Source organism: Podarcis erhardii, assembly GCF_964252035.2.
Source record: "Podarcis erhardii genome assembly, chromosome: 4".
NCBI lineage: Eukaryota > Metazoa > Chordata > Lepidosauria > Squamata > Lacertidae > Podarcis > Podarcis erhardii.
Genome location: NC_138508.1, coordinates 14,678,445 through 14,701,021, shown reverse-complemented (window position 1 = coordinate 14,701,021; position 22,577 = coordinate 14,678,445). Strand labels below are relative to the sequence as shown.

Here is a 22,577-nt window from a genome sequence, read left to right as displayed (position 1 = left end):
GTGACCCTTTGGGATTAAACAAACATTGATTAGCCAACAGTTTGTGCAAAGCAGCTGTGAACACTTCTTTTTTTTTTTAAACCCCCCTTCAAATTCAGCAAACTGTAATCCCAAAGATAAATTATTCTTCTGTGCCCAGGGTGCATTAATTTTGTTGTCTTTTGAGTAACTGGAGAGCGAGAGAACAAACATGTGGAGGCGATGGAGGATTAGAAACACATTTTGAGGAGAAAAAAAACCCTATTACTGGTTCTTGTCGCTGCACCAAAGTCTTGCAACCTTTTCATCCTATCTGGAATTGGATAGGATTATGAGTAACGACACGCCCTGTCTCGCAGGGATATAGGCTTCTTAAAACCACATCACAGAACAGGCTGAGTCATACAGCAACATTGATTCCTCAACCCACTCACCCCACTTCTTCTATCTTTATGAGAGCATTTTTAAAAAAATAAACACCCTGAGTTTATTTGGCAGTGTCCACTTAGTTTGTTAGCTGTACAAGCCAACTATTAATCCGTAGCTCCACCTAGTGGAAAGAGGAGTGCAGAGCAGTTTGAGATGATGAACATTCATATACAGTCATACCTCTTCTTGCGAATGCTTCATGTTGCGTTTTTTTGGGTTAAGAACGCGGCAAACCCGGAAGTGTTTACTTCCGGGTTTCACCGCATGCACAGAAGTGTTCTGTGTGGTTCACACATGCGGAGAAGCGCTCTATCGCTGCTCTGGTTGCAGACTTTTCAGGGTGCAAACGGCACCCTGGAATGGATCGTGTCCGCAACCAGAGGTACCACTGTATAAGATCGCTAGCTAGCTAGCTAGATGATAGCTAGATGATAGATAGAGATAGATAGATAGATGATAGACAGATAGATAGATAGATAGATAGATAGAGAGAGAGAGAGATAGATAGATAGATAGATAGATAGATAGATAGATAGATATAGATGATGATGATAGATAGATAGATAGATAGATAGATAGATAGATAGATAGATAGATGATAGAGATAGATAGATGATAGATAGATAGATAGATAGATGATAGATAGATAGATGATAGATAGATAGATATAGATGATGATAGATAGATAGATAGATAGAGAGAGAGAGAGAGAGAGAGAGAGATAGATAGATACATAGATAGATGATAGATAGATAGATAGATGATAGATAGATAGATGATAGATAGATAGATAGATGATAGATAGATAGATGATAGATAGATAGATAGATAGATAGATAGATAGATAGATGATAGATAGATAGATAGATAGATAGATAGATAGATAGATATAGATGATGATGATAGATAGATAGATAGATAGATAGATAGATAGATAGATGATAGAGATAGATAGATGATAGATAGATAGATAGATGATAGATAGATAGATAGATGATAGATAGATAGATAGATAGATAGATGATAGATAGATAGATAGATAGATAGATAGATAGATAGATAGATAGATAGATAGATGATAGATAGATAGATAGATGATAGATAGATAGATAGATAGATAGATAGATAGATAGATAGATAGATAGAGATAGATGATAGATAGATAGATAGATAGATAGATAGATAGATAGATAGATAGATAGATAGATAGATAGATAGATGATAGATAGATAGATAGAGATAGATGATAGATAGATAGATAGATGATAGATAGATAGATTGCTGTTGTTTAGTCGTTTAGTCGTGTCCGACTCTTCGTGACCCCATGGACCAGAGCACACCAGGCACTCCTGTCTTCCACTGCCTCCCGCAGTTTGGTCAAAAGATAGATAGATAAATAGATCCCCTTTAATCTTTCAATAGTGCAAGAATGGATTATTGCATAAAGGCCTTTTAAAGTGATTATAGGAAGCAGCAAAGACATCAACCGAGGTCTTGCAAGCAGCCTTCTAAGAAACAGTGGTTTGATTACATCTGTAGGAAGGTTTCGTTTGAACCAGGGAGGAAAACAACTGTGTGTGTTTCAGGCAGAGATCTGATAGGTCAACACCCAGAACACAAGAAACTGCCCACTGGGTGACCTTGGGCCAGCCACTGTCTTTCCCCCTAACCTACCTCACAGGGCAGGGGTCAGCAAGGTTTATCTTGCCTGGGCCAGATCAGTCCCATGGAGATCCCTGCGATTTTCGGTGTCTGCGCTAAATACTAAACAACTATAAAGTGAGTCCTAAAAATACACACCGCAAGGGTAAAAAGGTGATGGGTGGGGGGAACCAATAAAGGACTAAGCCTAGAATCCTACCTGTGCAACTTCTTCAAAAGGAAAAATAGAATAGCTCACCTGAAGTGTGCGGAAGGAGGCGGATTGACAGCTGAGCCAACATTCATCTCACTGGATTTCATGAATGCCATAGCAAATTGTAAAGCTGTGTTCACACTGCGGGCAAGGAACCTGCTGTGATTACTCTTCAAATAACTGTCTGTATTTACCCTTTGATGTGGCGTTTCCTAACACTTAAAAGCAGAGCAGCAGCACCTGCTGGGTTTTAAATGTTGTTTAGATTGCATGCTTGCCCAAGATAATGTTGAAATCTCTCCCCTCCTGAACTATTCATTATAGTTTTCTCTGTGCCTAATTGAGACAGGCATGGAAGGGGGGGGCAGGTGAAGGAAATTAAAGGGAAATCTGTGTTAATTTTTAATCCTAGCTGGATAAATGTATCCTAAGACTGTGATCTGAAAGACTGCTAATGTGCTCAGTTTTCTGCTCATGGGCTTTCTGGAGATACAACACAAGACGACAAGCATTTGGGCTTCTTGCGTTCCTTTGTTTTTCATCCATATTCAGTGTTGCCCATCTTCCATTTCAGAGCGAACCTGAGCAATGCACAAGCCACCTTGTGTCTCTCAAACATGGGTCCCCAGCTGTTGTTGGACTACAACTCCCATCATCCCTAGCTAGCAGGACCAGTGGTCAGGGATGATGGGAGTTGTCGTCCGACAACAGCACAAAATACTACCAAAATACAAAATCAGGCATTATAACAATCAACACATTTAAGACAGGCAGCAAGATACACTTCAAAGCAAACACCTTGCAGAACTTGCACCATGTTTCAAAAGCTGCTAGGGACAGAAACATATTTGTTAACCATTTCAGATCAGCAGGGAGTTCCATAATTTTGATGCCACCACTGAAAAAGCCCTGTTTTTTTCAGCTGTCCAACGGATCTCATGAGTAAACGGGACAGAAAACAGTTGCCTCTGCTGCTGATTTTGAAGCCCCGGGAAAGTTAGTCTGTCTTGTTATCTCTGTGTTCCCAGGGACATTTCCAGCAACAGCATGTGACTCTATGGGGTTTGGGGTTGTTGTTTTCTTTTCCCAGGAACTGCCTCTGTTGCAGTAGCCGGCATCCTTGCAGCCTTGAGGATCACAAAGAACAAGCTTTCTGACCACAAATTTGTCTTCCAAGGAGCTGGAGAGGTAGGATCCCTCTTACTCTCGAGGAACGGCCAAACAAGTCACCATTTTCCTTTTGCTCTTTCCTTTTTTCTTTTTAAATAGCTGAACAGAAATCTGAAAGCAGTGAAGTCATCGTAAGCCTCAGGAGGCGGGGGTAGTTTTGAGCTTTGCAGCTCTCCTCACATGGTAGTTTTGCAGAAAGAGATTACACAGCTGCGAGGGAGACGGCCCAGAACGACCCTTGTGTTTATGGCTTGGGATGTGAGCCTACATTTGTGCCAAGTCCCTAAAGATCCCGCAGTGTTTCGTAGAGAATGAGACATGACCCACGGCTACCCATATTTCACAGGCTTCTGCTTTGTGTCTAGCGAATGAAGTAAACAGTGCTTCAGATTATTTTAATTAAACACACACACACACACACACACAAAAACCAAAACCAGCCAGAAACCAGAATCACCTCCCTTCCCAGGTGATTTTTCTTTCTGGTCCCCCCCCCCCCCCATTGAGGGAATGAATTAGAATTACAGAATTGCACAATTGGAAACGACCACAAAGGTCCTCTAATTCAACCCCTTGGTGAATGCAGGTTCTACAGTGCAAAAATGGATGGTCACCCATCATCTGCTTAGGAGTCTCCAGCAAAAGAGAGTCCACCACTTCCCAAGTCTCCCTGTGGTCACTATCAAACAACTCTAACTGACAGGCAATTTCTCCTAATGGAGGAAATGATTGGTGGTGGTGCTTGATTAGATTTATATATTGCCTTTCATCAAAAGATCTCAGAGCGGTTCACAAGATATAAGCACAAATAAATAGTTAAAACAGAAATAATACACCCCCCCCAAAAAAAACCCCCACAATTAAAAGGCTGTATAATATTAATCAGCCCAAGGCCTGGTTAAAGAGGAACGTTTTTGCTTGCCATCCAAAGATATGTAATGAAGGCGCCAGGCAGGCCTGCCTGGGGAGAGCATTCCACAAAAGGGGAGCCACTGCAGAAAAGGCCCCGCAAAAGGGGAGCCACTGCAGAAAAGGCCCCGCAGAAAAGACCTCTTGTGGAGGAGGCACATGAAGATGATCACAGAGTCTGGGTCTGTTTATATGGGGAGAGGTCATCCTTGAGGTATTGCGATCCTGAGGCTTTAGAGATCAACCAACACCAGCACTTTGAATTAGGCCTGTCATTGGTTGTCCTTTCTGTCTGTGTTTTCAGGCGGCGATGGGCATAGCTCACCTGATTGTGATGGCCCTGGAGAAGGAAGGAATTTCAAGGGGAGAAGCTATCAAAAAAATCTGGATGGTGGACTCCAAGGGACTCATTGTAAAGGTATTAGCAACAGGTCTATGCTCCCCATCCTGGGGCAACTCTGGGGGCAGGTGGGGGGGTGGAGAGCAGCTTTGCAAATGTTTGGGATGGTTCAGTGCAGAAATGAAAGAAGCCTATTGTGAAGAGCTCCTATTGGCTAGCACCCATGGCCACAAACACATGTATGCCAATATAACTTGACAGTCCAGCATGCTGCTGTATAATACTTGTCTGTAATGCAGTTTGCAATCCTCTGTTCCTTTTGAAAACCAAGTCCAGTTCCCCAAGGCCTCTGAACATAGGTATATATTAGTTATATTAGTGGGACATTCCAGGATCAAATCAGAAACTGGGACAGTGTCTGTAAATCAGGGACGTCCCTGCAAAATAGAGACACTTGGAGGGTCTGAAATTACCGTCTTGCACCAACTTCAGATAGCACTCAGACTTGGAATTTGGGGAGTCTCCAGAGGAAAGGAGCTTCTCCAGCATTTGTGGGGCACCCACCAAGAACTAGTCATAAGTTCTTGGTGCCCAGGTGGCATAATCTTAGCAGATCTCTGGTGCTAGGGAAAAGACGACTGCTTCAAGTCTATCACCTTTTGCTTTTGCTTTGTTTGACTCCCAGGGCAGAAGTCACTTGAACCATGAGAAGGAGATGTTTGCTCATGAACATCCCAATGTGAAGACCCTGGAGGAAGTGGTGAAGGCAGTAAAACCAACAGCCATCATTGGTAACTGTTAGGCTCCCAATTGCTTTGGAACGCTGGCTTTTGTTTTTATATTTCTGCTTTTAAGCAGTGGTTTTTAGACTGCAGCCTTAAGAGATAAACCATTTGCTGATGCTTTTGTTGTTGTTTTTTCTTTACCTGTTGCAGGTGTGGCTGCTATTGCTGGCGCTTTCTCTGATCAGATTCTGAAGGACATGGGGTCTTTCAACAAGAGGCCGATTGTGTTCGCCCTGAGCAACCCTACAAGCAAAGCAGAATGCACTGCGGAACAGTGTTACCGCTTGACCGAGGTATAAGATTCCCCCTTCCTCCTGCTTTCATTTCATTTTTGATTAATGAATTAAATTTAATAATTGTGTACCACTTGACTGCAAGGAAACCTCTAAGCGGCTTACATAAATATATAACGGCACATTAAGGTTACTAGTTTTAAAAACAAGCAAACAGTTAAAGACAGCTGCTTTAAAAATATTACTACCTTGCCGCCCCATTCTCTGCTGAGCTGCTGAATGAAATTACAGAATTCCAGGCACTTCCCCAAGGTTGTGCTTCTGTTGGGAAAATTGAGACACAGCGGAAGCTACTAGCTACTGTCTTTAAGATATATGGTTTATTAGAACATGTATACACTTGGAGGGGACGCAGGTGGTGCTGTGGGTTAAACCACAGAGCCTAGGACTTGCCAATCAGAAGGTCAGCGGTTCGAATCCCCATGACGGGGTGAGCTCCCGTTGCTCAGTCCCAGCTCCTGCCAACCTAGCAGTTCGAAAGCACATCAAAGTGCAAGTAGATAAATAGGTACCACTCCAGTGGGAAGATAAGCGGTGTTTCTGTGCGCTGCTCTGGTTCACCAGAAGCGGCTGAGTCATGCTGGCCTCATAACCCAGAAGCTGTACACTGGCTCCCTTGGCCAATAAAGCGAGATGAGCGCCGCAACCCCAGAGTCGGCCACGACGGGACCTAATGGCCAGGGGTCCCTTACCCTTTACCTTTATAGACTTGGAAGTCTGCAGCAGAAGGGGTGCAGAACATTACAGCCCAAGGGTGTGTCAAGTTGCCCCTCTCATCGCTTCAGCAAAAGCAGCAGTCAGTCATGGCTCTTGGTCTCTCGGTGCAGTTTCCTCCAGTCGGCAGTCAAGATGTTCTTATCTCCAGCCCCTGCCTAGAGTTCTGGCCTGCCCAGCAGTTCATGGAATCAGAATCATAGAACTGTAGAGTTGGAAGGGACCACGAGGGTCACGTAGTGAAGTGAAGGACATGAGGCAGGAGTTGATAATGCAGGTGAGCTGTGCAGGAGCAAGCTGCCAGCCAGCTCTGTGGAGGCTCCTTTTATTGACACAATATGCAAACCCAGGCAGATCCATTTTGGGCTGTGACCTTTACACATGTTCCAGTCCCGAGATCATGGGGTGATACAAAGTTATTTTGGCACCTGTTTCCACTGCGCCATTTTCCCCTTGCACAATGTATGATGAAGGAGACAAAGGTCACAGACAGGACATGGCAGACTACTGAGACCGCAAAAGGTTAGACAGAGGGCAAGATGTTCAGACAGCTGTGGCTTTATCTGTGAGGGGGAGTGTGCTTCGCACCCCAAGTTCACGCGTGCAGACAGCTGAGGCTGCCCGCGGGCAGGAGTGTGCTCCATTCCTACAATGTAGTCCAACCCCCTGAAATGCAGAGTGGGTTCAAGGGAGGGTGGCACACGCTCTACCACCGATGGAAAGGGCACCCGCCCTCCCTTCCTCTGCCAGTGATTGAAGAAATCAAGGCCGCTGCTACGAAGGCTGCAAGCTTCCTTTCAGTTTCCAGTTCCACCCAAGCTGCCTGGCGTTCTCGCAAGCCTCTCAAGGTGCCCAAATCTTTCTTGCTCTCTTTACAGGGCCGAGGCATATTTGCGAGCGGGAGCCCATTCTCCAAAGTGACCCTGCCAAATGGACAGACTTTCTTCCCAGGCCAAGGGAACAATGCCTATGTTTTCCCGGGAGTTGCTCTGGGAGTGATCGCCTGTGGAGTCCGGCATATCTCCGACGATATCTTTCTCACCACAGCAGAGGTTTGGGAATTTCCTTTCCTTCTGACACCATTGCGGCGGCGAATTTCTCAGGACTGCGCCCACTACCCCTTTCTGCCTCGTCCTTTCAGAACTCCTTCCCAGGGCACATACACCTTCCGTTTTCAGGCCTACTCCCACCCCCACACCCGAGTCTCCTTCCTCACAAGGCGCAGGAGCAGACCCAGGCAGCTATCCGCAAGCCTTCGGAGCGCAGCGGGACAGCCGCCTGAAGCCTGGAGAGCGGGAGGGGTCGGTGTGCACTGACCTCTCCTGCTCTCCAGGCTTCGCTTCGCTGGAGAGGCCCTGCACAGTTTTCCCTCTCTGCGTAGTGCCCCTTCAGTGAAGCGGGAGAAGAAATGGAAGGGGCTCCGTTTCTCCTGCCGCTTCGCAGAGGGGGAAAACTGTGCAGGGCCTCTCCTCTCCCTCCTATGGTCCGGTGCGTCCTATAGAGCGAAAAATATGGTAAGTGCTGCTAACACAGCAGTCTGGCTTCACCCCCGGAGGCACACTCCATTGTCCCTTGAGACATAAATGCCGACAAGATTGCAAACGAACAAACAAACCTCGAAGTGATTTTGCAAAACATTCAAGAGATAAAATCAGCAAGGAGCTGAAAACCAGATTGAAATGTACAACAACCTTCTACATGTCTGCATAGGCTTGCCTAAACAAACATGTCTTTATCAGGCACCTGCTTGAGATCAGTAGGCAGGGAATTTTCTATTATCTTACCTAGGCAGCTGGGGAAGGCTGCCTAGGTAGGATAATAGTCTCAGTGAAGACTACCAGTGAAGAGCTCACATTCAGAAGGCCTTCGCGTTTATCTTGCTGAAAATCCGCACAACTCTCTCTCTCCTTTCCTCCCCTTGCTAGTCAATCGCAGAAGAGGTCACTGAGGAGAATCTTGCAGAAGGAAGGTTGTATCCGCCTCTGAGCTCCATTCGAGATGTCTCCTTAAAAATTGCTGTCAAAGTAAGTTCCGTGGCCTTTTTCGTTTTGGCGAGGTTGAAATGGTACATTGGAAGCCTTCCTCTTGAAAACAAAATAGTCCCTCTTCCTTTTTGCAAGTACCTTGCAAAATGGTACTTAAATACTAGGGTGCAGGCTTACCTGACAAGCATAAACAGCACAGTTTAAGCACCACCAACTCGCTACAGACACGGAAGAGGGGATCAGCTTAGGGCTCAATGAGATCCTCTCTCTTCCCTGCTGAGCATTTGTGGGCGTAGCCCCTTGGGAACAGCAGTCTAGTTGCATAAATGTGGATATGGGTTAAAATCAATCAAACTTGTTATCGCGGTCAATGACCAGCACACAAAAATATATAGAATAACACCAAAAGAGAAAACCATAACAATAAAATTGCTAACAACTGTATTGTACTATAGGGCAGTATACAAATTTACCAGGCTACTATAAAACACCAGGCACAAAGAACATAACAACAAGTTTACTAAAACCAGTCCCTGTTGAGTTTTACATGCTGCCGAAGAATGTTTAGCCACCCTGGGAGAGGTGGGTGCCTTCTGATCTGAAAGGAGTTAGAGAAGCATAGAATGCCATCCCATTGTCCTGGGAATTTTCATTAAGAGGGTGCAATAAAAATCTTAGATATAGCACAATAAAAAGAGCAATATGTAAGAGCATGGGTTATTGATTCTACCTCTGCATATATTACTATATACTATTCCCATTGCTCGGTCCCTTCTCCTGCCAACCTAGCAGTTTGAAAGCACACAGTGCAAGTAGATAAGTAGGTACCGCTCCGGCGGGAAGGTAAACGGCGTTTCCGTGCGCTGCTCTGGTTTGCCAGAAGCGGCTTAGTCATGCTGGCCACATGACCTGGATGCTGTCTGCGGACAAACACCAGCTCCCTCAGCCTATAGAGCGAGATGAGCGTACAACCCCAGAGTCATCTGGGACTGGACCTAATGGGCAGGGGTCTCTTTACCTTTGTTATTATAATAAATTAAATTAAATTTGTATACCACCCTATACCCATAGATCTCAGGGCGGTTCACAACAGGGGATTTAGGGGGAACTCCCCTCCAGAACCGCTGATGGAAGAACATTTAAACATGCCAAAGTAAAGGCTCCGCAATGTTTTGGGAGGGTGCATAAAGATAGTTCTTTGGTCTGTTTGTTTGTTTGTTTGTTGCATTTATAGTCCACTTTTTTTCCCTTGAAGCTGGTGGTTCTCCCCCTGCTCATTTAATCCCCACCACAAACCTGCGAGGTAGGCTAGGCTAAGAGGCAGTGGCTGTCCCTCAATGTCACCCAGCGAGCTTCATGTCTGAGTGGGAATTCAGACCCCGGTCTCCCAGGTCCTAGTCCAAAACCACACAGCCTCTTAATGGCTCTCCAGTCCATGGAATGGGTGTGGATAAAATAGGCATGCATGGGCCTCCCATTCAAAAATACAGTGGTGCCTCGCAAGACGAAATTAATCCGTTCCGTGAGGCTCTTCGTATAGCGGTTTTTTCGTCTTGCGAAGCAAGCCCATTGACAGCTTAGCGGATTAGCGCTATTATCAGCGGATCAGCTGATAAGCGGCTTAGGGCTTAGGAAAAGGGGGGGGAGGGAAAAAACCCCGCAGGAACTCGCAAGACATTTTCGTCTTGCGAAGCAAGCCCATAGGGAAATTCGTTTTGCGAAGCGCCTCCAAAACGGAAAACCCTTTCGTCTAGCGGGTTTTCCGTCTTGCGAGGCGTTCGTCTTGCGGGGCACCACTGTAAATAAATGCCCAGCACAGTACAATCTCCATGGCCAGAGCGTGTGGCCTAGTGGATAGAAGATTGGATCAGTTTGTGAGTGTTTGTGTGAAACCTATACCAATAAATATATGTGCTGTGTGCACACATATGTATTTAACAAGGTTTGTATACCACTTAAGACACGAACAATACAATTTACACACATATACACACACACACACATGAATGAGTAGTATAAAATATGAAAAAATACATGAATGATATAAAATATAAAAAAAATCTTCGTCGTGCAAGGCTTGATTTGGTGGCTTTTGTAAATTACACAGATTAAGCTCAACCTGTCCATAGCTGAGCAGTTGACAACACTTTATATTCCTTCTGCAAGTCCTAACCCAGGAGCAAGATCCTTCCAGACGTCGCTTAAACTCTGCTTCAGCCATTGGGATGCCCTACTCAGCTGCTGGGTGAGCTTGATAATTGGGTAGGAATTTGAGGCTCAGTCGCCTGGGTCCAAACCCAACTTTCGATGCTAACCTTCCCGATCCTGGGGCGCCCCAGAATTTTACGCCAAAGTATCTTGAAGGCACCAGATTGAAGGAAGCCACTCTATTCCTTATCATCTTTCTCTTGCTTTTAGGTTGTCGACTATGCCTACAAAAACAACTTGGCCTCCTGGTACCCGGAACCGGAAGACAAAGAAGCCTTTGTCAAATCCCTCATCTACAGCCCTGACTACGATTCCTTCGTTATAGATAATTACCGGTGGCCGCAGGAAGCCATGCAGACTCAAAACATTTGATGTTCCTCTCTATCTCTTTTGGTCTTAAAGAGACTCTGATCCTTAAGATGCTCCCATTTCTAGCACCTCGGATATCAGTAGGTTTTCAAGCTTATAGATTCCTCAGCTTATAGATGGAGGGGGTGAGCAAGCACCCATCTTTCCTTGGTGCCATTTTTCCTTTCTTCGTTTCTTTTCGAAGAGAAACGCACTCATACCTGAGCCGGAAATGACGCAACAGGGGCCATTTGCGTTCCCAAACAAATGCACTGACACGTCGAGGTCGGCGCAAGATGGCTCCATCCTGTTGTCTTCCCTCTCTTAGTTTAAGTGCATGCCACAACTTTGGGGGAAATATTCTGTAGTGGGGACTGCAGATGCCCCAAATCCCTCCAAATGCCCCACAGCTCTGGCATAACCCCACTGCTCTTCCCAGTGTTAGTGCTTGGAACAGAACCCCAGTAAACCCCACAATAGCAGTGGCTGAGAGGCCTTACAACTAGGGATGTGGCCAAATCTGTCAATTTCACTTTCTTTCGCATCTCTCTCCACCCCCTCCCCATTCCTAAGCTCAGTTCCCCACAATTCCACATCAGAGAAATCCATCATATTTTTCCTGATATACACATTCTTGTATGCAATTTTGCCTTATATACGCATTTCTGCAAGCATTTGCCCCTAACAGAATGCCTTATGTACCTTATTTTAATTGACGCATTTTTAAATGCACACTTTCTCCTGATATTGGTATTCTTATACACGTTGGTTGGTTGGAGCACTGCACCACAAAACTCAAGAGAATTTCAGATTTAAAAGGATAGCTGCCTTTGATTCAGGAATAATAATAATAATATAATTTTATTTATATACCGCCCTCCCCAGCCGAAGCCGGGCTCAGAGTGGCTAACAACAGTAAAGTAATACAACATTCTAAAATCAATTCATTATCAAATCAGTTCAAATCAAATTAATAGCAACCATTGGGCTAGAGTGAAATTTTGGTAGCTCTCCATTGAAATGTGAACCAAAACAAATTTCTCCCCACTCCCAACCAGAAAGCAATTGCTGCCACTGCTGCAGTGAGTTGGAGGCTGTTTCAAGAGTTCTCAGACGACAAGCTGAAAGGCGTGCAGAAGACAACCAAGATGACCAGGGTCTGGAAACCAAGCCTTATGAGGAACAGTTGAGGGAGCTGGGTTTGTTTAGCCTGGAAAAGAGAGGAGATACGATAGCCATCTTCAAATATCTCAAGCGCTGTCACATGAAAGCTGGAGCAAGGTTGTTTTCTGCTGCTCTAGAGGGTAGGACACAAACCAGTGGCTTCAAGGAGATTCCGACTAAACCTCAGGCATAACTTTCTGACAGTCTGAGGTGTTCAGTAGTGGAACGGACTCCCTTGTCTCACGAATAAAAAGTATTTTAAATTTTATTTTATTTTTAAATTGAACTTCTCCAGATTTTGAGATGCAATTCTCTAACCAAAACCTGGCATATTTATTAGGGGAAAGTGTGCACAGATATGCTTACATTGGGGAACGTAATGGAGGTAAATGCATTACATTGCCCTTTCTTAACGCTGCTTTTGCAACCGCTGCTAACAAGTTCTATTGAAAAAGGAACTTGGCTGGTTCTGAACAGAAACAGCATCTATTGCAACTGCAGCAAATACAGGCGATCGCTTGCTATTCTGCGGCAGCGTTCCCCTTTCCCCTTCAGATTTGCCCTCACACAAATATCAGATTCTCACACACAAATATCATTCGGTACCAGGCCTTGCGAAGTTTTGATGATTCCTTTGCAAGGCTGTCCTCATGTCAGGATACGTTCTGCAGAGTATCAGCTACGACGATGAAATTTTAACCTCAGGGACCTCAGTTTTATTTTTAAATGTTGTTTATTTTACTGAGCGCAAGGCAGTACCCAAAGTATCATGGTGCTTGGATTTGATAGGAGGAAGCGTGCATGGGGAAATCGCATGGAGCTTTTATACCTGACGCAGGAGCCCCTTTTGAATAGTGCTTAGTATCGCTGGCCATTCATTCAAAAGTTTGCTATCAAGGCTTTGTTCCATAATGAGAGCTCTGTTTAGTCAGATTAAAGTTCCACCTATCCAGCATTCTGCTTTTATAATTGTAGCCAATCAGATGCTATCAAGAAGCCCATAAGCAACAGCCTCTCCCCTTTGCAACATCTGCAAAGCTAAGCGGGTTCTGGTGTGGTTTCAAATTGGATGGACCGTATGTCGAGATTCCTGCATTCCAGGGGGTTGGGCTAGATGGCCCTCGAGGTCCCTTCCAAGTCCATGATTCTATAACTGGTGTTACTCAATGGTATTCTGTCCCTGAAAGCCATGAACACTTCTGTCTTGAGTCTTGCCTTGGACGCGATTTCACGGCACCAAAACCAAAAGAGAACAATTGTAGCAGCTGTTTCTGAGCCTGCTAAATCTGAACCGAAGTGTTTGGCATCTTTTTTTCCCTCCACAAGAGGAATAATAAAATGGGCAGTGGGCAGGGAGAACAGAGGGGGAGAAAGCACAAATTCCGGAACAGGAGAAAATTGGAATTAATGGGCGTGGAGGCTGACGCAGATGAACGGTGCCTGCAACAGTGGCTTGTGTTCATTTTGCGACCTTTTAAAGATGCAAGTTTTCTTGCCAACGGTAATTGTCCTGCTCGCAGAAGTCTAGCACTTGCTATGTTCTCCTTCAGTGCCGCACTGGTAACAATGCAACACCAGGATGCAGTGTTATTCCAGAGGTATTGTGCAAGTGAGGATAGAGATGGACCGTGGGGCATTGTGGGAAAACATCATATCTACCAATAGCAGGGCAGCTGCTGCATGCAAAGTCAGCCAAACAGTATCCATTATTTTTTAAAGGATACAGAGGATTTTTTCTTGTCGCCATCCGTCCCCCCATCTGAAACCCCCCTTTCACCAAAAACATCTCCTTTTGCAGCCATTGGCCCACAAAGCGCCTTTGCACCTTGGCACTAACTCTCTGCTAACATCTAAGTACCAATAATTGGTTCCAACTGGCAACAGGACTAGAAACTAGGGTCTTTAATCTTTAAAAATGGAACCTTCCAATAATATGTTTGCAGGAAGCAGGAAGAGAGAATTGCTGTCCCTGGAGCTCCACGTCGGAGTTGTAGCCTGGCAAATGGGTCATTTGGTGCCTACATTTCCCCCTGCTGGGATAGCTGGGTAGCTCAGTTGGTTAGAGCATGGTGCTGACAACGTCAAGGTTGCAGGTTCGATCCCTGTAAGGGACAGCTGCACATTCCTGCATTGAAGGGAGTAGGACTTCCAGCTCTGGGTTCCTTCCAACTCTCTGATTCTTGAAGGATTACAAGTTTCTAGCTGCATGAATAAGAATAGCTTTCAGAGTTATAAAGACTCAGGTTCCAGAAGACAGGGTACACATCTGCCGTCATACGAATTTGCAGGACTTTTAAAAGAGAACATGAACTATAGGCTGGTTTTAACACAATAAAAGAAATCTACTAGGGGTGAATTATAATCACAGTGCAATCACCTTTTAAACTAAATTGCACCTCACCAAATAACAGTGCTCTTAGCTGCTTCTTTTTCAAAACCAGTATTTCAGATAGTAATTTTCTGCAAATGCCAGGCTGCGGACAACAAAACCCTTCTGTAACTCCAGTTGACCTATTCAAGATCTTTTGCTTCCCAGTGTGATTGCTTTAATTCTAAATTTCTTTTAAGTGCCATGCCTGAATTAGAACGAGAATTATAAGAATACACACACACACAGCGCTTCTGGCATTTAATATGAAAAGGAAGAAGCTATTTGCAAGTGCTTGTAGTGGCGGCATGTGATTGAGCTCACAGCGTGTCTGTTCTCAAGTCTGTAACTAGGATTGGGGGCACTTGAAACGCAGAGTGAAAATCGTCTTGAAATAATTCTGCCCCTGTGAACTTCCCAACTTTTTGTTTCCATGCCGGGGAAAGCTGGTTGGGTGTATGTGTACGTAATCTCAGTCAAGCTGTTAAACTCGTCACGGAAAACAGCCATTTTGCAGAATTGTCTTCACTAGGCCAACACCACAATACATCCACACTATTTACAGATGTTACACGTAGTCTTCACTCTCTGAGCCCAGAGAGGGCTCGCTGCTTTAAAATCCTCACTGTGTCAAGTCTGTAGTTCCATTGCTTTGAAGTCCTGCAACTCTTCACAAAGCCTGCAGTCTTTTCTGCAGTTCCTGTTCTTCAAACTGCTCTGCGCTGTCTCACTTGAATTATCCCACTGCCAAGCCACACCAAATGCAGTAACCTGAGCCCCTTATCTACCCAGTTCTGCCTGGTAACACCGATAAGATGTCACAAGATGCCTGCAGCTGCACTGTGGGGAATGAGTCATCTCTGCCAACTCATGGAGAAGTAGCCCATTTTTTACGTTCCTTAACAAAGCTGCCCTAGCTCCATTTCAGTTTTTAAAAGGCATGCCTAACTTTCCTCCGCCACCCCCTGCAAAGAGAGGACATATCAACTCCACCTTCTGCAATTCAGATAAGGTTTTCTCAATTACCCATCAGTACAATAGTCTTTCTGGCTTTGACTGTTGTTAGAGGCCGTGACTTGACTCCAAGGTCACCCAGCGAGCTTCGTGTCCAAGTGGGGATTTGAACCCCAATCTCCCAAGCCCAAGTCCGGTAGTCTAACCACTACACCACACTGGCTTCCTAGAATACTTTTGCTATGGGGCAGCTCTATAAATGAAGTAGATAAATAAATATTGGGAATGCAAAATGTCACTTGGAGAGGGATCTGAAATATTTTCTTTGAAGCATGGATTTATTTTATTCTGGATTGCTTTTTGTGTTGTAAACCGCTTTGAATTTTTTTTTAAAAAAAATGTAAAACATAAAGCAGTATATAAATGAAATGTAGAAGAAGAGAGGACTCCCACAGTTAGAGCAACTCTAAGGATTGACAAGAGGCAAGTAAGGACAGACCTTTGTGTATCCCACCTGCAGCACCCAAAAATACCCATCAGAGTGTCTTGATGTAACATTGGTCTCAGGGCCTTTGGTGGGGTAGGTAGACCATGGGTAGGCAAACTAAGGCCCGGGAGCCAGATCTGGCCCAATCGCCTTCTAAATCCGGCCCACAGACGGTCCGGGAATCAGCATATTTTTATATGAGTAGAATGTGTCCTTTTATTTAGAATGCATCTCTGGGTTATTTGTGGGACCTGCCTGGTGTTTTTTCATGAGTAGAATGTGTCCTTTTATTTAGAATGCATCTCTGGGTTATTTGTGGGGCATAGGAATTTGTTCATTTTTTCTCTCCCCAAAATATATTCTGGCCCCCCCACAAGGTCTGAGGGACAGTGGACCAGCCCCCTACTGAAAAAGTTTCCTGACCCCTGGGGTAGACCATCCATCAACCATAGGGGGCAGCCCCGCCTCATAAGAACATGAGATGAACCTGCTGGATCAAGCCAACGGCCCATCGATCCCATATCCTGCTGTTACAGTGGGCACCCAAGTCCTTGCAGGAAGCCCAAGAGCAAGACCTAAGGAGCACAACATCAGGTCATTGGTGATTTTCCTACCCCTTCCATCTCTCTTTCACACACATTGTGCTTCAAACCCACCTTCAATTTCAGTCAAAAGGTCTCCTAAGAATGTTTTCGTACATGCCTTAAACTTATGGGTAAGCATCTTTTCGTAGATATTTAGCTGTTTGTAGGCAATGTCAGAAGAACTTGTGGATAGTCTTGCTGAGGCCTTTTTTTCTCCTTCATTTGTGCTGCTAGTTGCTGGTTTGAGGCGGCTTTGAGGTATATATGTATCTCAGAAACTAGAAGACCTCTGTGCCCCTTGGAGGGTTGGGTCCTAAACTGTTTCCCAAATAATGCACTTTCTCAAAATAAAAAATGGAGCTTCTCGATCCAGGCAGCTGCTATCTCAAATTAGCCTCCAGCCATTCTTGCCACTGTCCTTTCATCAAATAGCGATCTGATGGAGACTGTTGGTCACGCTGCGTATGTAATCCTGCATTAAAGCACTTAGAATGTGGTGTTTGTTTTATTACTGAAAACCTCAGACAAAGATGAATGTGTTGGTTCTTATAAGCTGTGAAGAAGCACAAGGCAGTGGCTGCCAGGATAATGATTTTGTAACTCAACAGCTAAGCACATGTAAGTATGCTGTGCATCTGCGCAAGTCTATTAAAACTGATGACAAAAATGCAGTGATGTCCAGTTTAAATATGACTTGCACCAGGAATCTGCCACTGTCTGTAAACTTTGTCAGCTGAAAACATAATAAAATGGTTTCTGTGTAAATTTAGAAGCTTGGCTAATAATATTTGGCACCAAAGCAAGCAGGATACTACCAGAGCACTTCCATGTCTTTTTTAATTCAACATAATTCTCCATAAAAACATACAGAAGCTAGGGGAACAAGAATCTTGAGCCAGAAAGCAGCAGAAACAGGGAGAGTGCATTGCACAGAGCTGCGGGAATCAAATCAAGCACATCAGCACGATCGGATTTCTTTCTTTTTTTTAAAAAAAAAAAAAAGAATGATAAAAAAAATTGCGAGATGAAAGAGGGCGAGGGAAGAAACAAAGCAGCGAACTTGCTTCAAACTACCAACCGGGATCCAGGGATGTATTTGCTGTCGACCAAAACATTTGCTTCCCCGCAGTTGCTCATGCGCCTCTTACACTGGTAGCAGCGGCGATACCTCGCGCACTGGTCAAGCAGCAGGAGTTTGTCGCCAGCGCTGTAATGGAAAGGGGACAGAGTTTAGCAAAAGCAACGGGCTCCCCGAACGGGATATGCCAGCCAGCCCCTTGTCCTCAAACCTTGCTGCACCTCATCAGAAATGTTTCCTGTTTATAGAAGGGGTTTGTCAATGGGGGCACCTACAGAGACCTCCCACCCTGCACCTCGCCAATTTCAGCCTTGAAATTGTCCTCTCATCATATACCTTGAGAGCTGTTGGTATTCAGCATAGACCAGTGATGGCCAAACTTGGCTCTCCAGCTGTTTGGGGACTACCATTCCCATCATCCCTGACCACTAGGGATGATGGGAGTTGTAGTCCCAAAACAGCTGGAGCTTGGCCATCACTGCCATAGACCATCGTAGGCTAAACAAGCCAACGCCTGTCTCAGTATAAGGCAGCTCAGAATAGCAATGATGCTGTTACGATTTTTCACCAGGGTGGCTGAACTGTAGACTCCCAATTCCCATCAACATGGTCAGGAATGATGGGAGCTGCAGTGCAACAACATCTGGAGTGCCACAGGCTAGCCACACATTTTACGTACTGTAAACCACCACTCTGAAGGGTCTTCTGAACCACATTGGAACATAAATAACAACATTTTTAATGTATGTGTTTACCGTATTTTTCGCCCTATAGGACGCACCGGCCCATAGGACGCACCTAGTTTTCAGGGGGGGAAATCAAGGGGGAAAATATGATTCCCCCCCCCCCCCGCAGCTCTGGGAGCAGCGGACAGGCTGCACGCAGCCTGTGCACTACTCCAAGACCTTCTTCCTGCTTTTGCGGGAGGTGGGGGAATTACGCCACCTCCCGCAAAAGCCCACAGGAGCCGCGCGCGACTCCTGTGGGCTTTTCGACCAGGAGGGAGAAGGGACTGAAACGGCCAGTCAGTCCCTTCTCCCTCCTTGCGGAAAAGCCCCCAAGAGCTGCGCGCTCCTTAAAGGCTGCGCGGCTCCTACGGGCTTTTCTACGGGAATTCCCCCACCTCCTAGAAAAGCCAGCAGAAGCTACACAGCCGCTTTAAAGAGCGCCCAGCTTTTGCCTGCTTTTGCAGGAGGTGGGGGAATTCCCCCATCTCCCGCAAAAGCCCACAGGAGGGAGAAGGGACGGACTCCGCCAGTCCGTCCCTTCTCCCTCCTTGGGGAAAAGCCCCCAAGAGCTGCGCGCTCTTTAAAGGCTGCGCTGCTCTTGCGACTTTTCTGAAAGATGGGGGAATTCCCCCACCTCCTAGAAAAGCCAGCAGAAGCTACACAGCCACTTTAAAGAGCGCCCAGCTTTTGCCTGCTTTTGCGGGAGGTGGAGGAATTCCCCCATCTCCCGCGAAAGCCCACAGGAGGGAGAAGGGACGGACTCCGCCAGTCCGTCCCTTCTCCCTCCTTGGGGAAAAGCCTGCTTTCCCCACCGCCAGCCTCCAAGCCGGGTTGGAGAGTAGCAGGAAGGCTTCGCGCGCCTTCCCACTGCCCCCCATCCTCTGGGGCTGGCCATGGGGGAAGCGCTGCTTTCCCCCACCGCCAGCCTCAAAGAGCAGACTCTCCTGGCTTCAGCAGAAGCAACGCGAAGCCTCCGGAGCGCAGGCTTCGCGTTGCTATCGCTGAAGCCAAGGAGCCTGCATTCGCCCCATAAGACGCACACACATTTCCCCTTCATTTTTGGAGGGGGGAAAGTGCATCTTATAGGGCGAAAAATACGGTATCTTCATCAGAGGATGCTCACAATCAAGGCATCAACTTTTCCCCAACTTCTGGGAATGTCAGGGAAATGTTGCCTGTGACTTCAAATTGGTTAGTGCTGTGCCAATTGTTTCCTTGTTCCAATCTTAAGCTAAAAAACCCCCACCCTTTCAAAGATCTTTCCATTTTGCAAAATTAATGGTTGCTATTATTTATTTGATGCATGATGACACATTTAGTGTGTCAGGACATTGCCACAATTGATATCATCATCATCATCATCATCATCAGTTTTGCCCCAGCCACTCTGAGTGGCCACAGAAGAGCTGGGGTGGACCTTCTGGAAGTAAAAATGGGATGTTATGCCATCAGCTGGGAATTATCATGTGCTGCTGACACATTGACAGGTGGTGAATAAAAATCACATGGGTCAAGACAAGCTTCAGGAAGGCAACAGGCAATTATAATATATTTTTAACCTTTTAATGTATTTTTAACTGTTGGAAGCCACCCAGAGTTGCTGGGACAACAACAATTGTTGTTGTTGTTGTTGTTGTTGTTGTTGTTGTTGTTGTTGTTGTTGTTACTACTACTACTACAACTACTATTATCAGCTGCAAGTGATGTCACGAGACTTTAAAGGAAGGTTGCACACCCCCATTTCAAACACAGAGCTGACATTTTCTAGAACATCATCTCCCCTCCGAAATAAAGTCATTGGGACTTGATACGTATACAGTGGTATCTCGGGTTAAGTACTTAATTCGTTCTGGAGGTCTGTTCTTAACCTGAAACTGTTCTTAAAATCTGAAGCACCACTTTAGCTAATGGGGCCTCCTGCTGCCACTGCACCGCCGGAGCACGATTTCTGTTCTCATCCTGAAGCAAAGTTCTTAACCCGAGGTACTATTTCTGGGTTAGCGGAGTCTGTAACCTGAAGCGTCTGTAACCTGAGGTACCACTGTATTTGCAACTGGAAAAGATGAATGTGAAGGGGAGTAATTTTGCTTGGGGCCTAATCATGTCTAATCACAGCTGATATCCTTTCACATCCTCTTACAACAGGCCAAGACACACAAACAGATTTTCAGTTACAGCAGTGATGTCTACACATTCTTCCACCTAGGCTGCCACCACTGTCCTGTCCCCATGGAAAGCAATTTTGATGGGCAGGGACAGGGAGAGATGCTGTGTCATCACCCAGGATTCCCAGTCCTGCGTGATGCAATGGGACTGTCTCTTCGTGGATGAAACTGAGCCTGGTCGTTTTGGGAGGGTAACCAACGCCAGGAAGAGAGAACCTAGCACTAGGGAGATGGTAGGACTCAGCTACTCCCATTCTGCACCCACAGAGTGCCAAGACGCCACTGCTATTCGGATGGCAGCTTAGCGGCAGCACTCTGGCCCAGCCAAGAGAGAGGCAAGGAAGGGGCTGGCGAGTTTGGCTGTCAGCTGAACTTTACCGTCTAAAGATCTGCTCTTCATAATCCCGCTGCCTCTTCATCCCAGCACTCTTCTTCCAGTCCTCCTGCACGGCTAAGTTCATCTGGAATATCTTCTCTAGTCGCTCTCCTTTTTCAGCCATCAACCTAGAAAATGCAGCATTGGGGGTTGAAGGGAGAGTCAGATCCTGGCTCCTTTCAGATCATTGCTCTGTTCCCCCCACTAGGATAAATAGTGCAAAACCGGAAAACTAACAATGCACATTTGCAATGGGTTGCAAGAAGAGCACACACAGGCTTCCCTCCAAAAAACCATTAGGGGTGTAGGTAGGGCCGGATTTAGGTTTGATGAGGCCCTAAGCTACTGAAGGTAATGGTTATATATCCAGCTGTCCTTTGTCAACAACCAATTGTCACTGTTTTTTTGTGTTGAATATATGCTATATCGTAATTTATGGACGTGGGTGGTGCAGGTACGCGGGTGGCGTTGTGGGTTAAACCACAGAGCCTAGGACTTGCCGATCGGAAGGTCGGCGGTTCAGATCCCCGCAATGGGGGGAGCTCCCGTTGCTTGGTCCCTGCTCCTGCCAACCTAGCAGTTTGATAGCATGTCAATGTGCAAGTAGATAAATAGGTACCACTCTGGCGGGAAGGTAAATGGCGTTTGCCTGAGCTGCTCTGGTTCGCCAGAAGTGGGTTAGCCATGCTGGCCACATGACCCGGAAGCTGTACGCCGGCTCCCTCAGCCAATAAAGCGAGCGCTGCAACCCCAGAGTCGGTCACGACTGGACCTAATGGTCAGGGGTCCCTTTACCTTTAATTTATGGACCTAATGGGTATCTAAAGCCATTACCACATGTTGCCATGCAACAAGTCCATGCAGAATGTAGGCACCCTATATATAGGTAAAGGTAAAGGGACCCCTGACAATTAAGTCCAGTCGCGAACGACTCTGGGGTTGCAGCGCTCATCTTGCTTTACAGGGCTGAGGGAGCTGGCATTTGTCCGCTTCCGCAGACAGTTTTTCCGGGTCATGTGGCCGGCATGACTAAGCCGCTTCTGGCGAACCAGAGCAGCGCACGGAAACGCCGTTTACCTTCCTGCCGGAGCGGTACCTATTTATCTACTTGCACTGCGTGTTTTTGAACTGCTAGGTTGGCAGGAGCTGGGACTGAACAACGGGAGCTCATCCTGTCATGGGGATTCGAACCGCCGAGCTTTCAATCGGCATGCCCAAGCAGCACCATGGTTTAACGCACAGCGCCACCCGTGTGCCACACCCTATATATAGAAATGAGCAAACCAGTGATATTTTAGGGAGCAGGCTAGCAGGCGGGGCCCATTATTTACATCATAGGAGCCTACACAACACCAAACACTGTTGCTGTATGTAGGTTTTATTCTATTTGTATTTTATCTTATATTTTGGAAATGTACATCCAGTTTTGTTTTGTTTTCTTAAAAAATTGGGGCCCCCAAGAGAGTGGGGGCCTAAGCTATAGCTTGTTTAGCTTATACGTAAATCTGGCACCTGGTGTAGGAAACTTACTTTACACCTAGTCAGCTCATTGGTCCATCTACCTCAATATTATCTAGACCTAGACCATTGTTCTTCAGCTATGGGTCCCCAGATATTGTTGGATTGCAACTTCCATCGTCCTCAGGAAGATTAAGCTG

The 22,577-nt window shown here is 45.9% G+C and overlaps 2 protein-coding genes across 2 annotated transcripts in view; one reads left to right on the top strand and one right to left on the bottom strand.

Annotated features, from left to right (window-relative positions):
* Positions 1-13,475, top strand: part of ME3 (malic enzyme 3) — a 97,116-nt gene extending 83,641 nt beyond the window's left edge. Inside the window, exons 9-15 of the mRNA XM_081860442.1 lie at positions 3,354-3,451; positions 4,647-4,760; positions 5,368-5,473; positions 5,618-5,760; positions 7,353-7,526; positions 8,400-8,498; positions 10,878-13,475. Coding sequence (XP_081716568.1) covers positions 3,354-3,451; positions 4,647-4,760; positions 5,368-5,473; positions 5,618-5,760; positions 7,353-7,526; positions 8,400-8,498; positions 10,878-11,039 — 896 coding nt within the window. The 3' untranslated portion in view covers positions 11,040-13,475. The remainder of the gene's footprint in view (positions 1-3,353; positions 3,452-4,646; positions 4,761-5,367; positions 5,474-5,617; positions 5,761-7,352; positions 7,527-8,399; positions 8,499-10,877) is intronic.
* A 4,090-nt stretch (positions 13,476-17,565) lies between these two features.
* Positions 17,566-22,577, bottom strand: part of CCDC81 (coiled-coil domain containing 81) — a 42,610-nt gene continuing 37,598 nt past the window's right edge. The window contains exons 14-15 of the mRNA XM_081860383.1: positions 20,922-21,047; positions 17,566-17,779 (exon numbers count right to left, since the gene is read on the bottom strand). Coding sequence (XP_081716509.1) covers positions 17,638-17,779; positions 20,922-21,047 — 268 coding nt within the window. The 3' untranslated portion in view covers positions 17,566-17,637. The remainder of the gene's footprint in view (positions 17,780-20,921; positions 21,048-22,577) is intronic.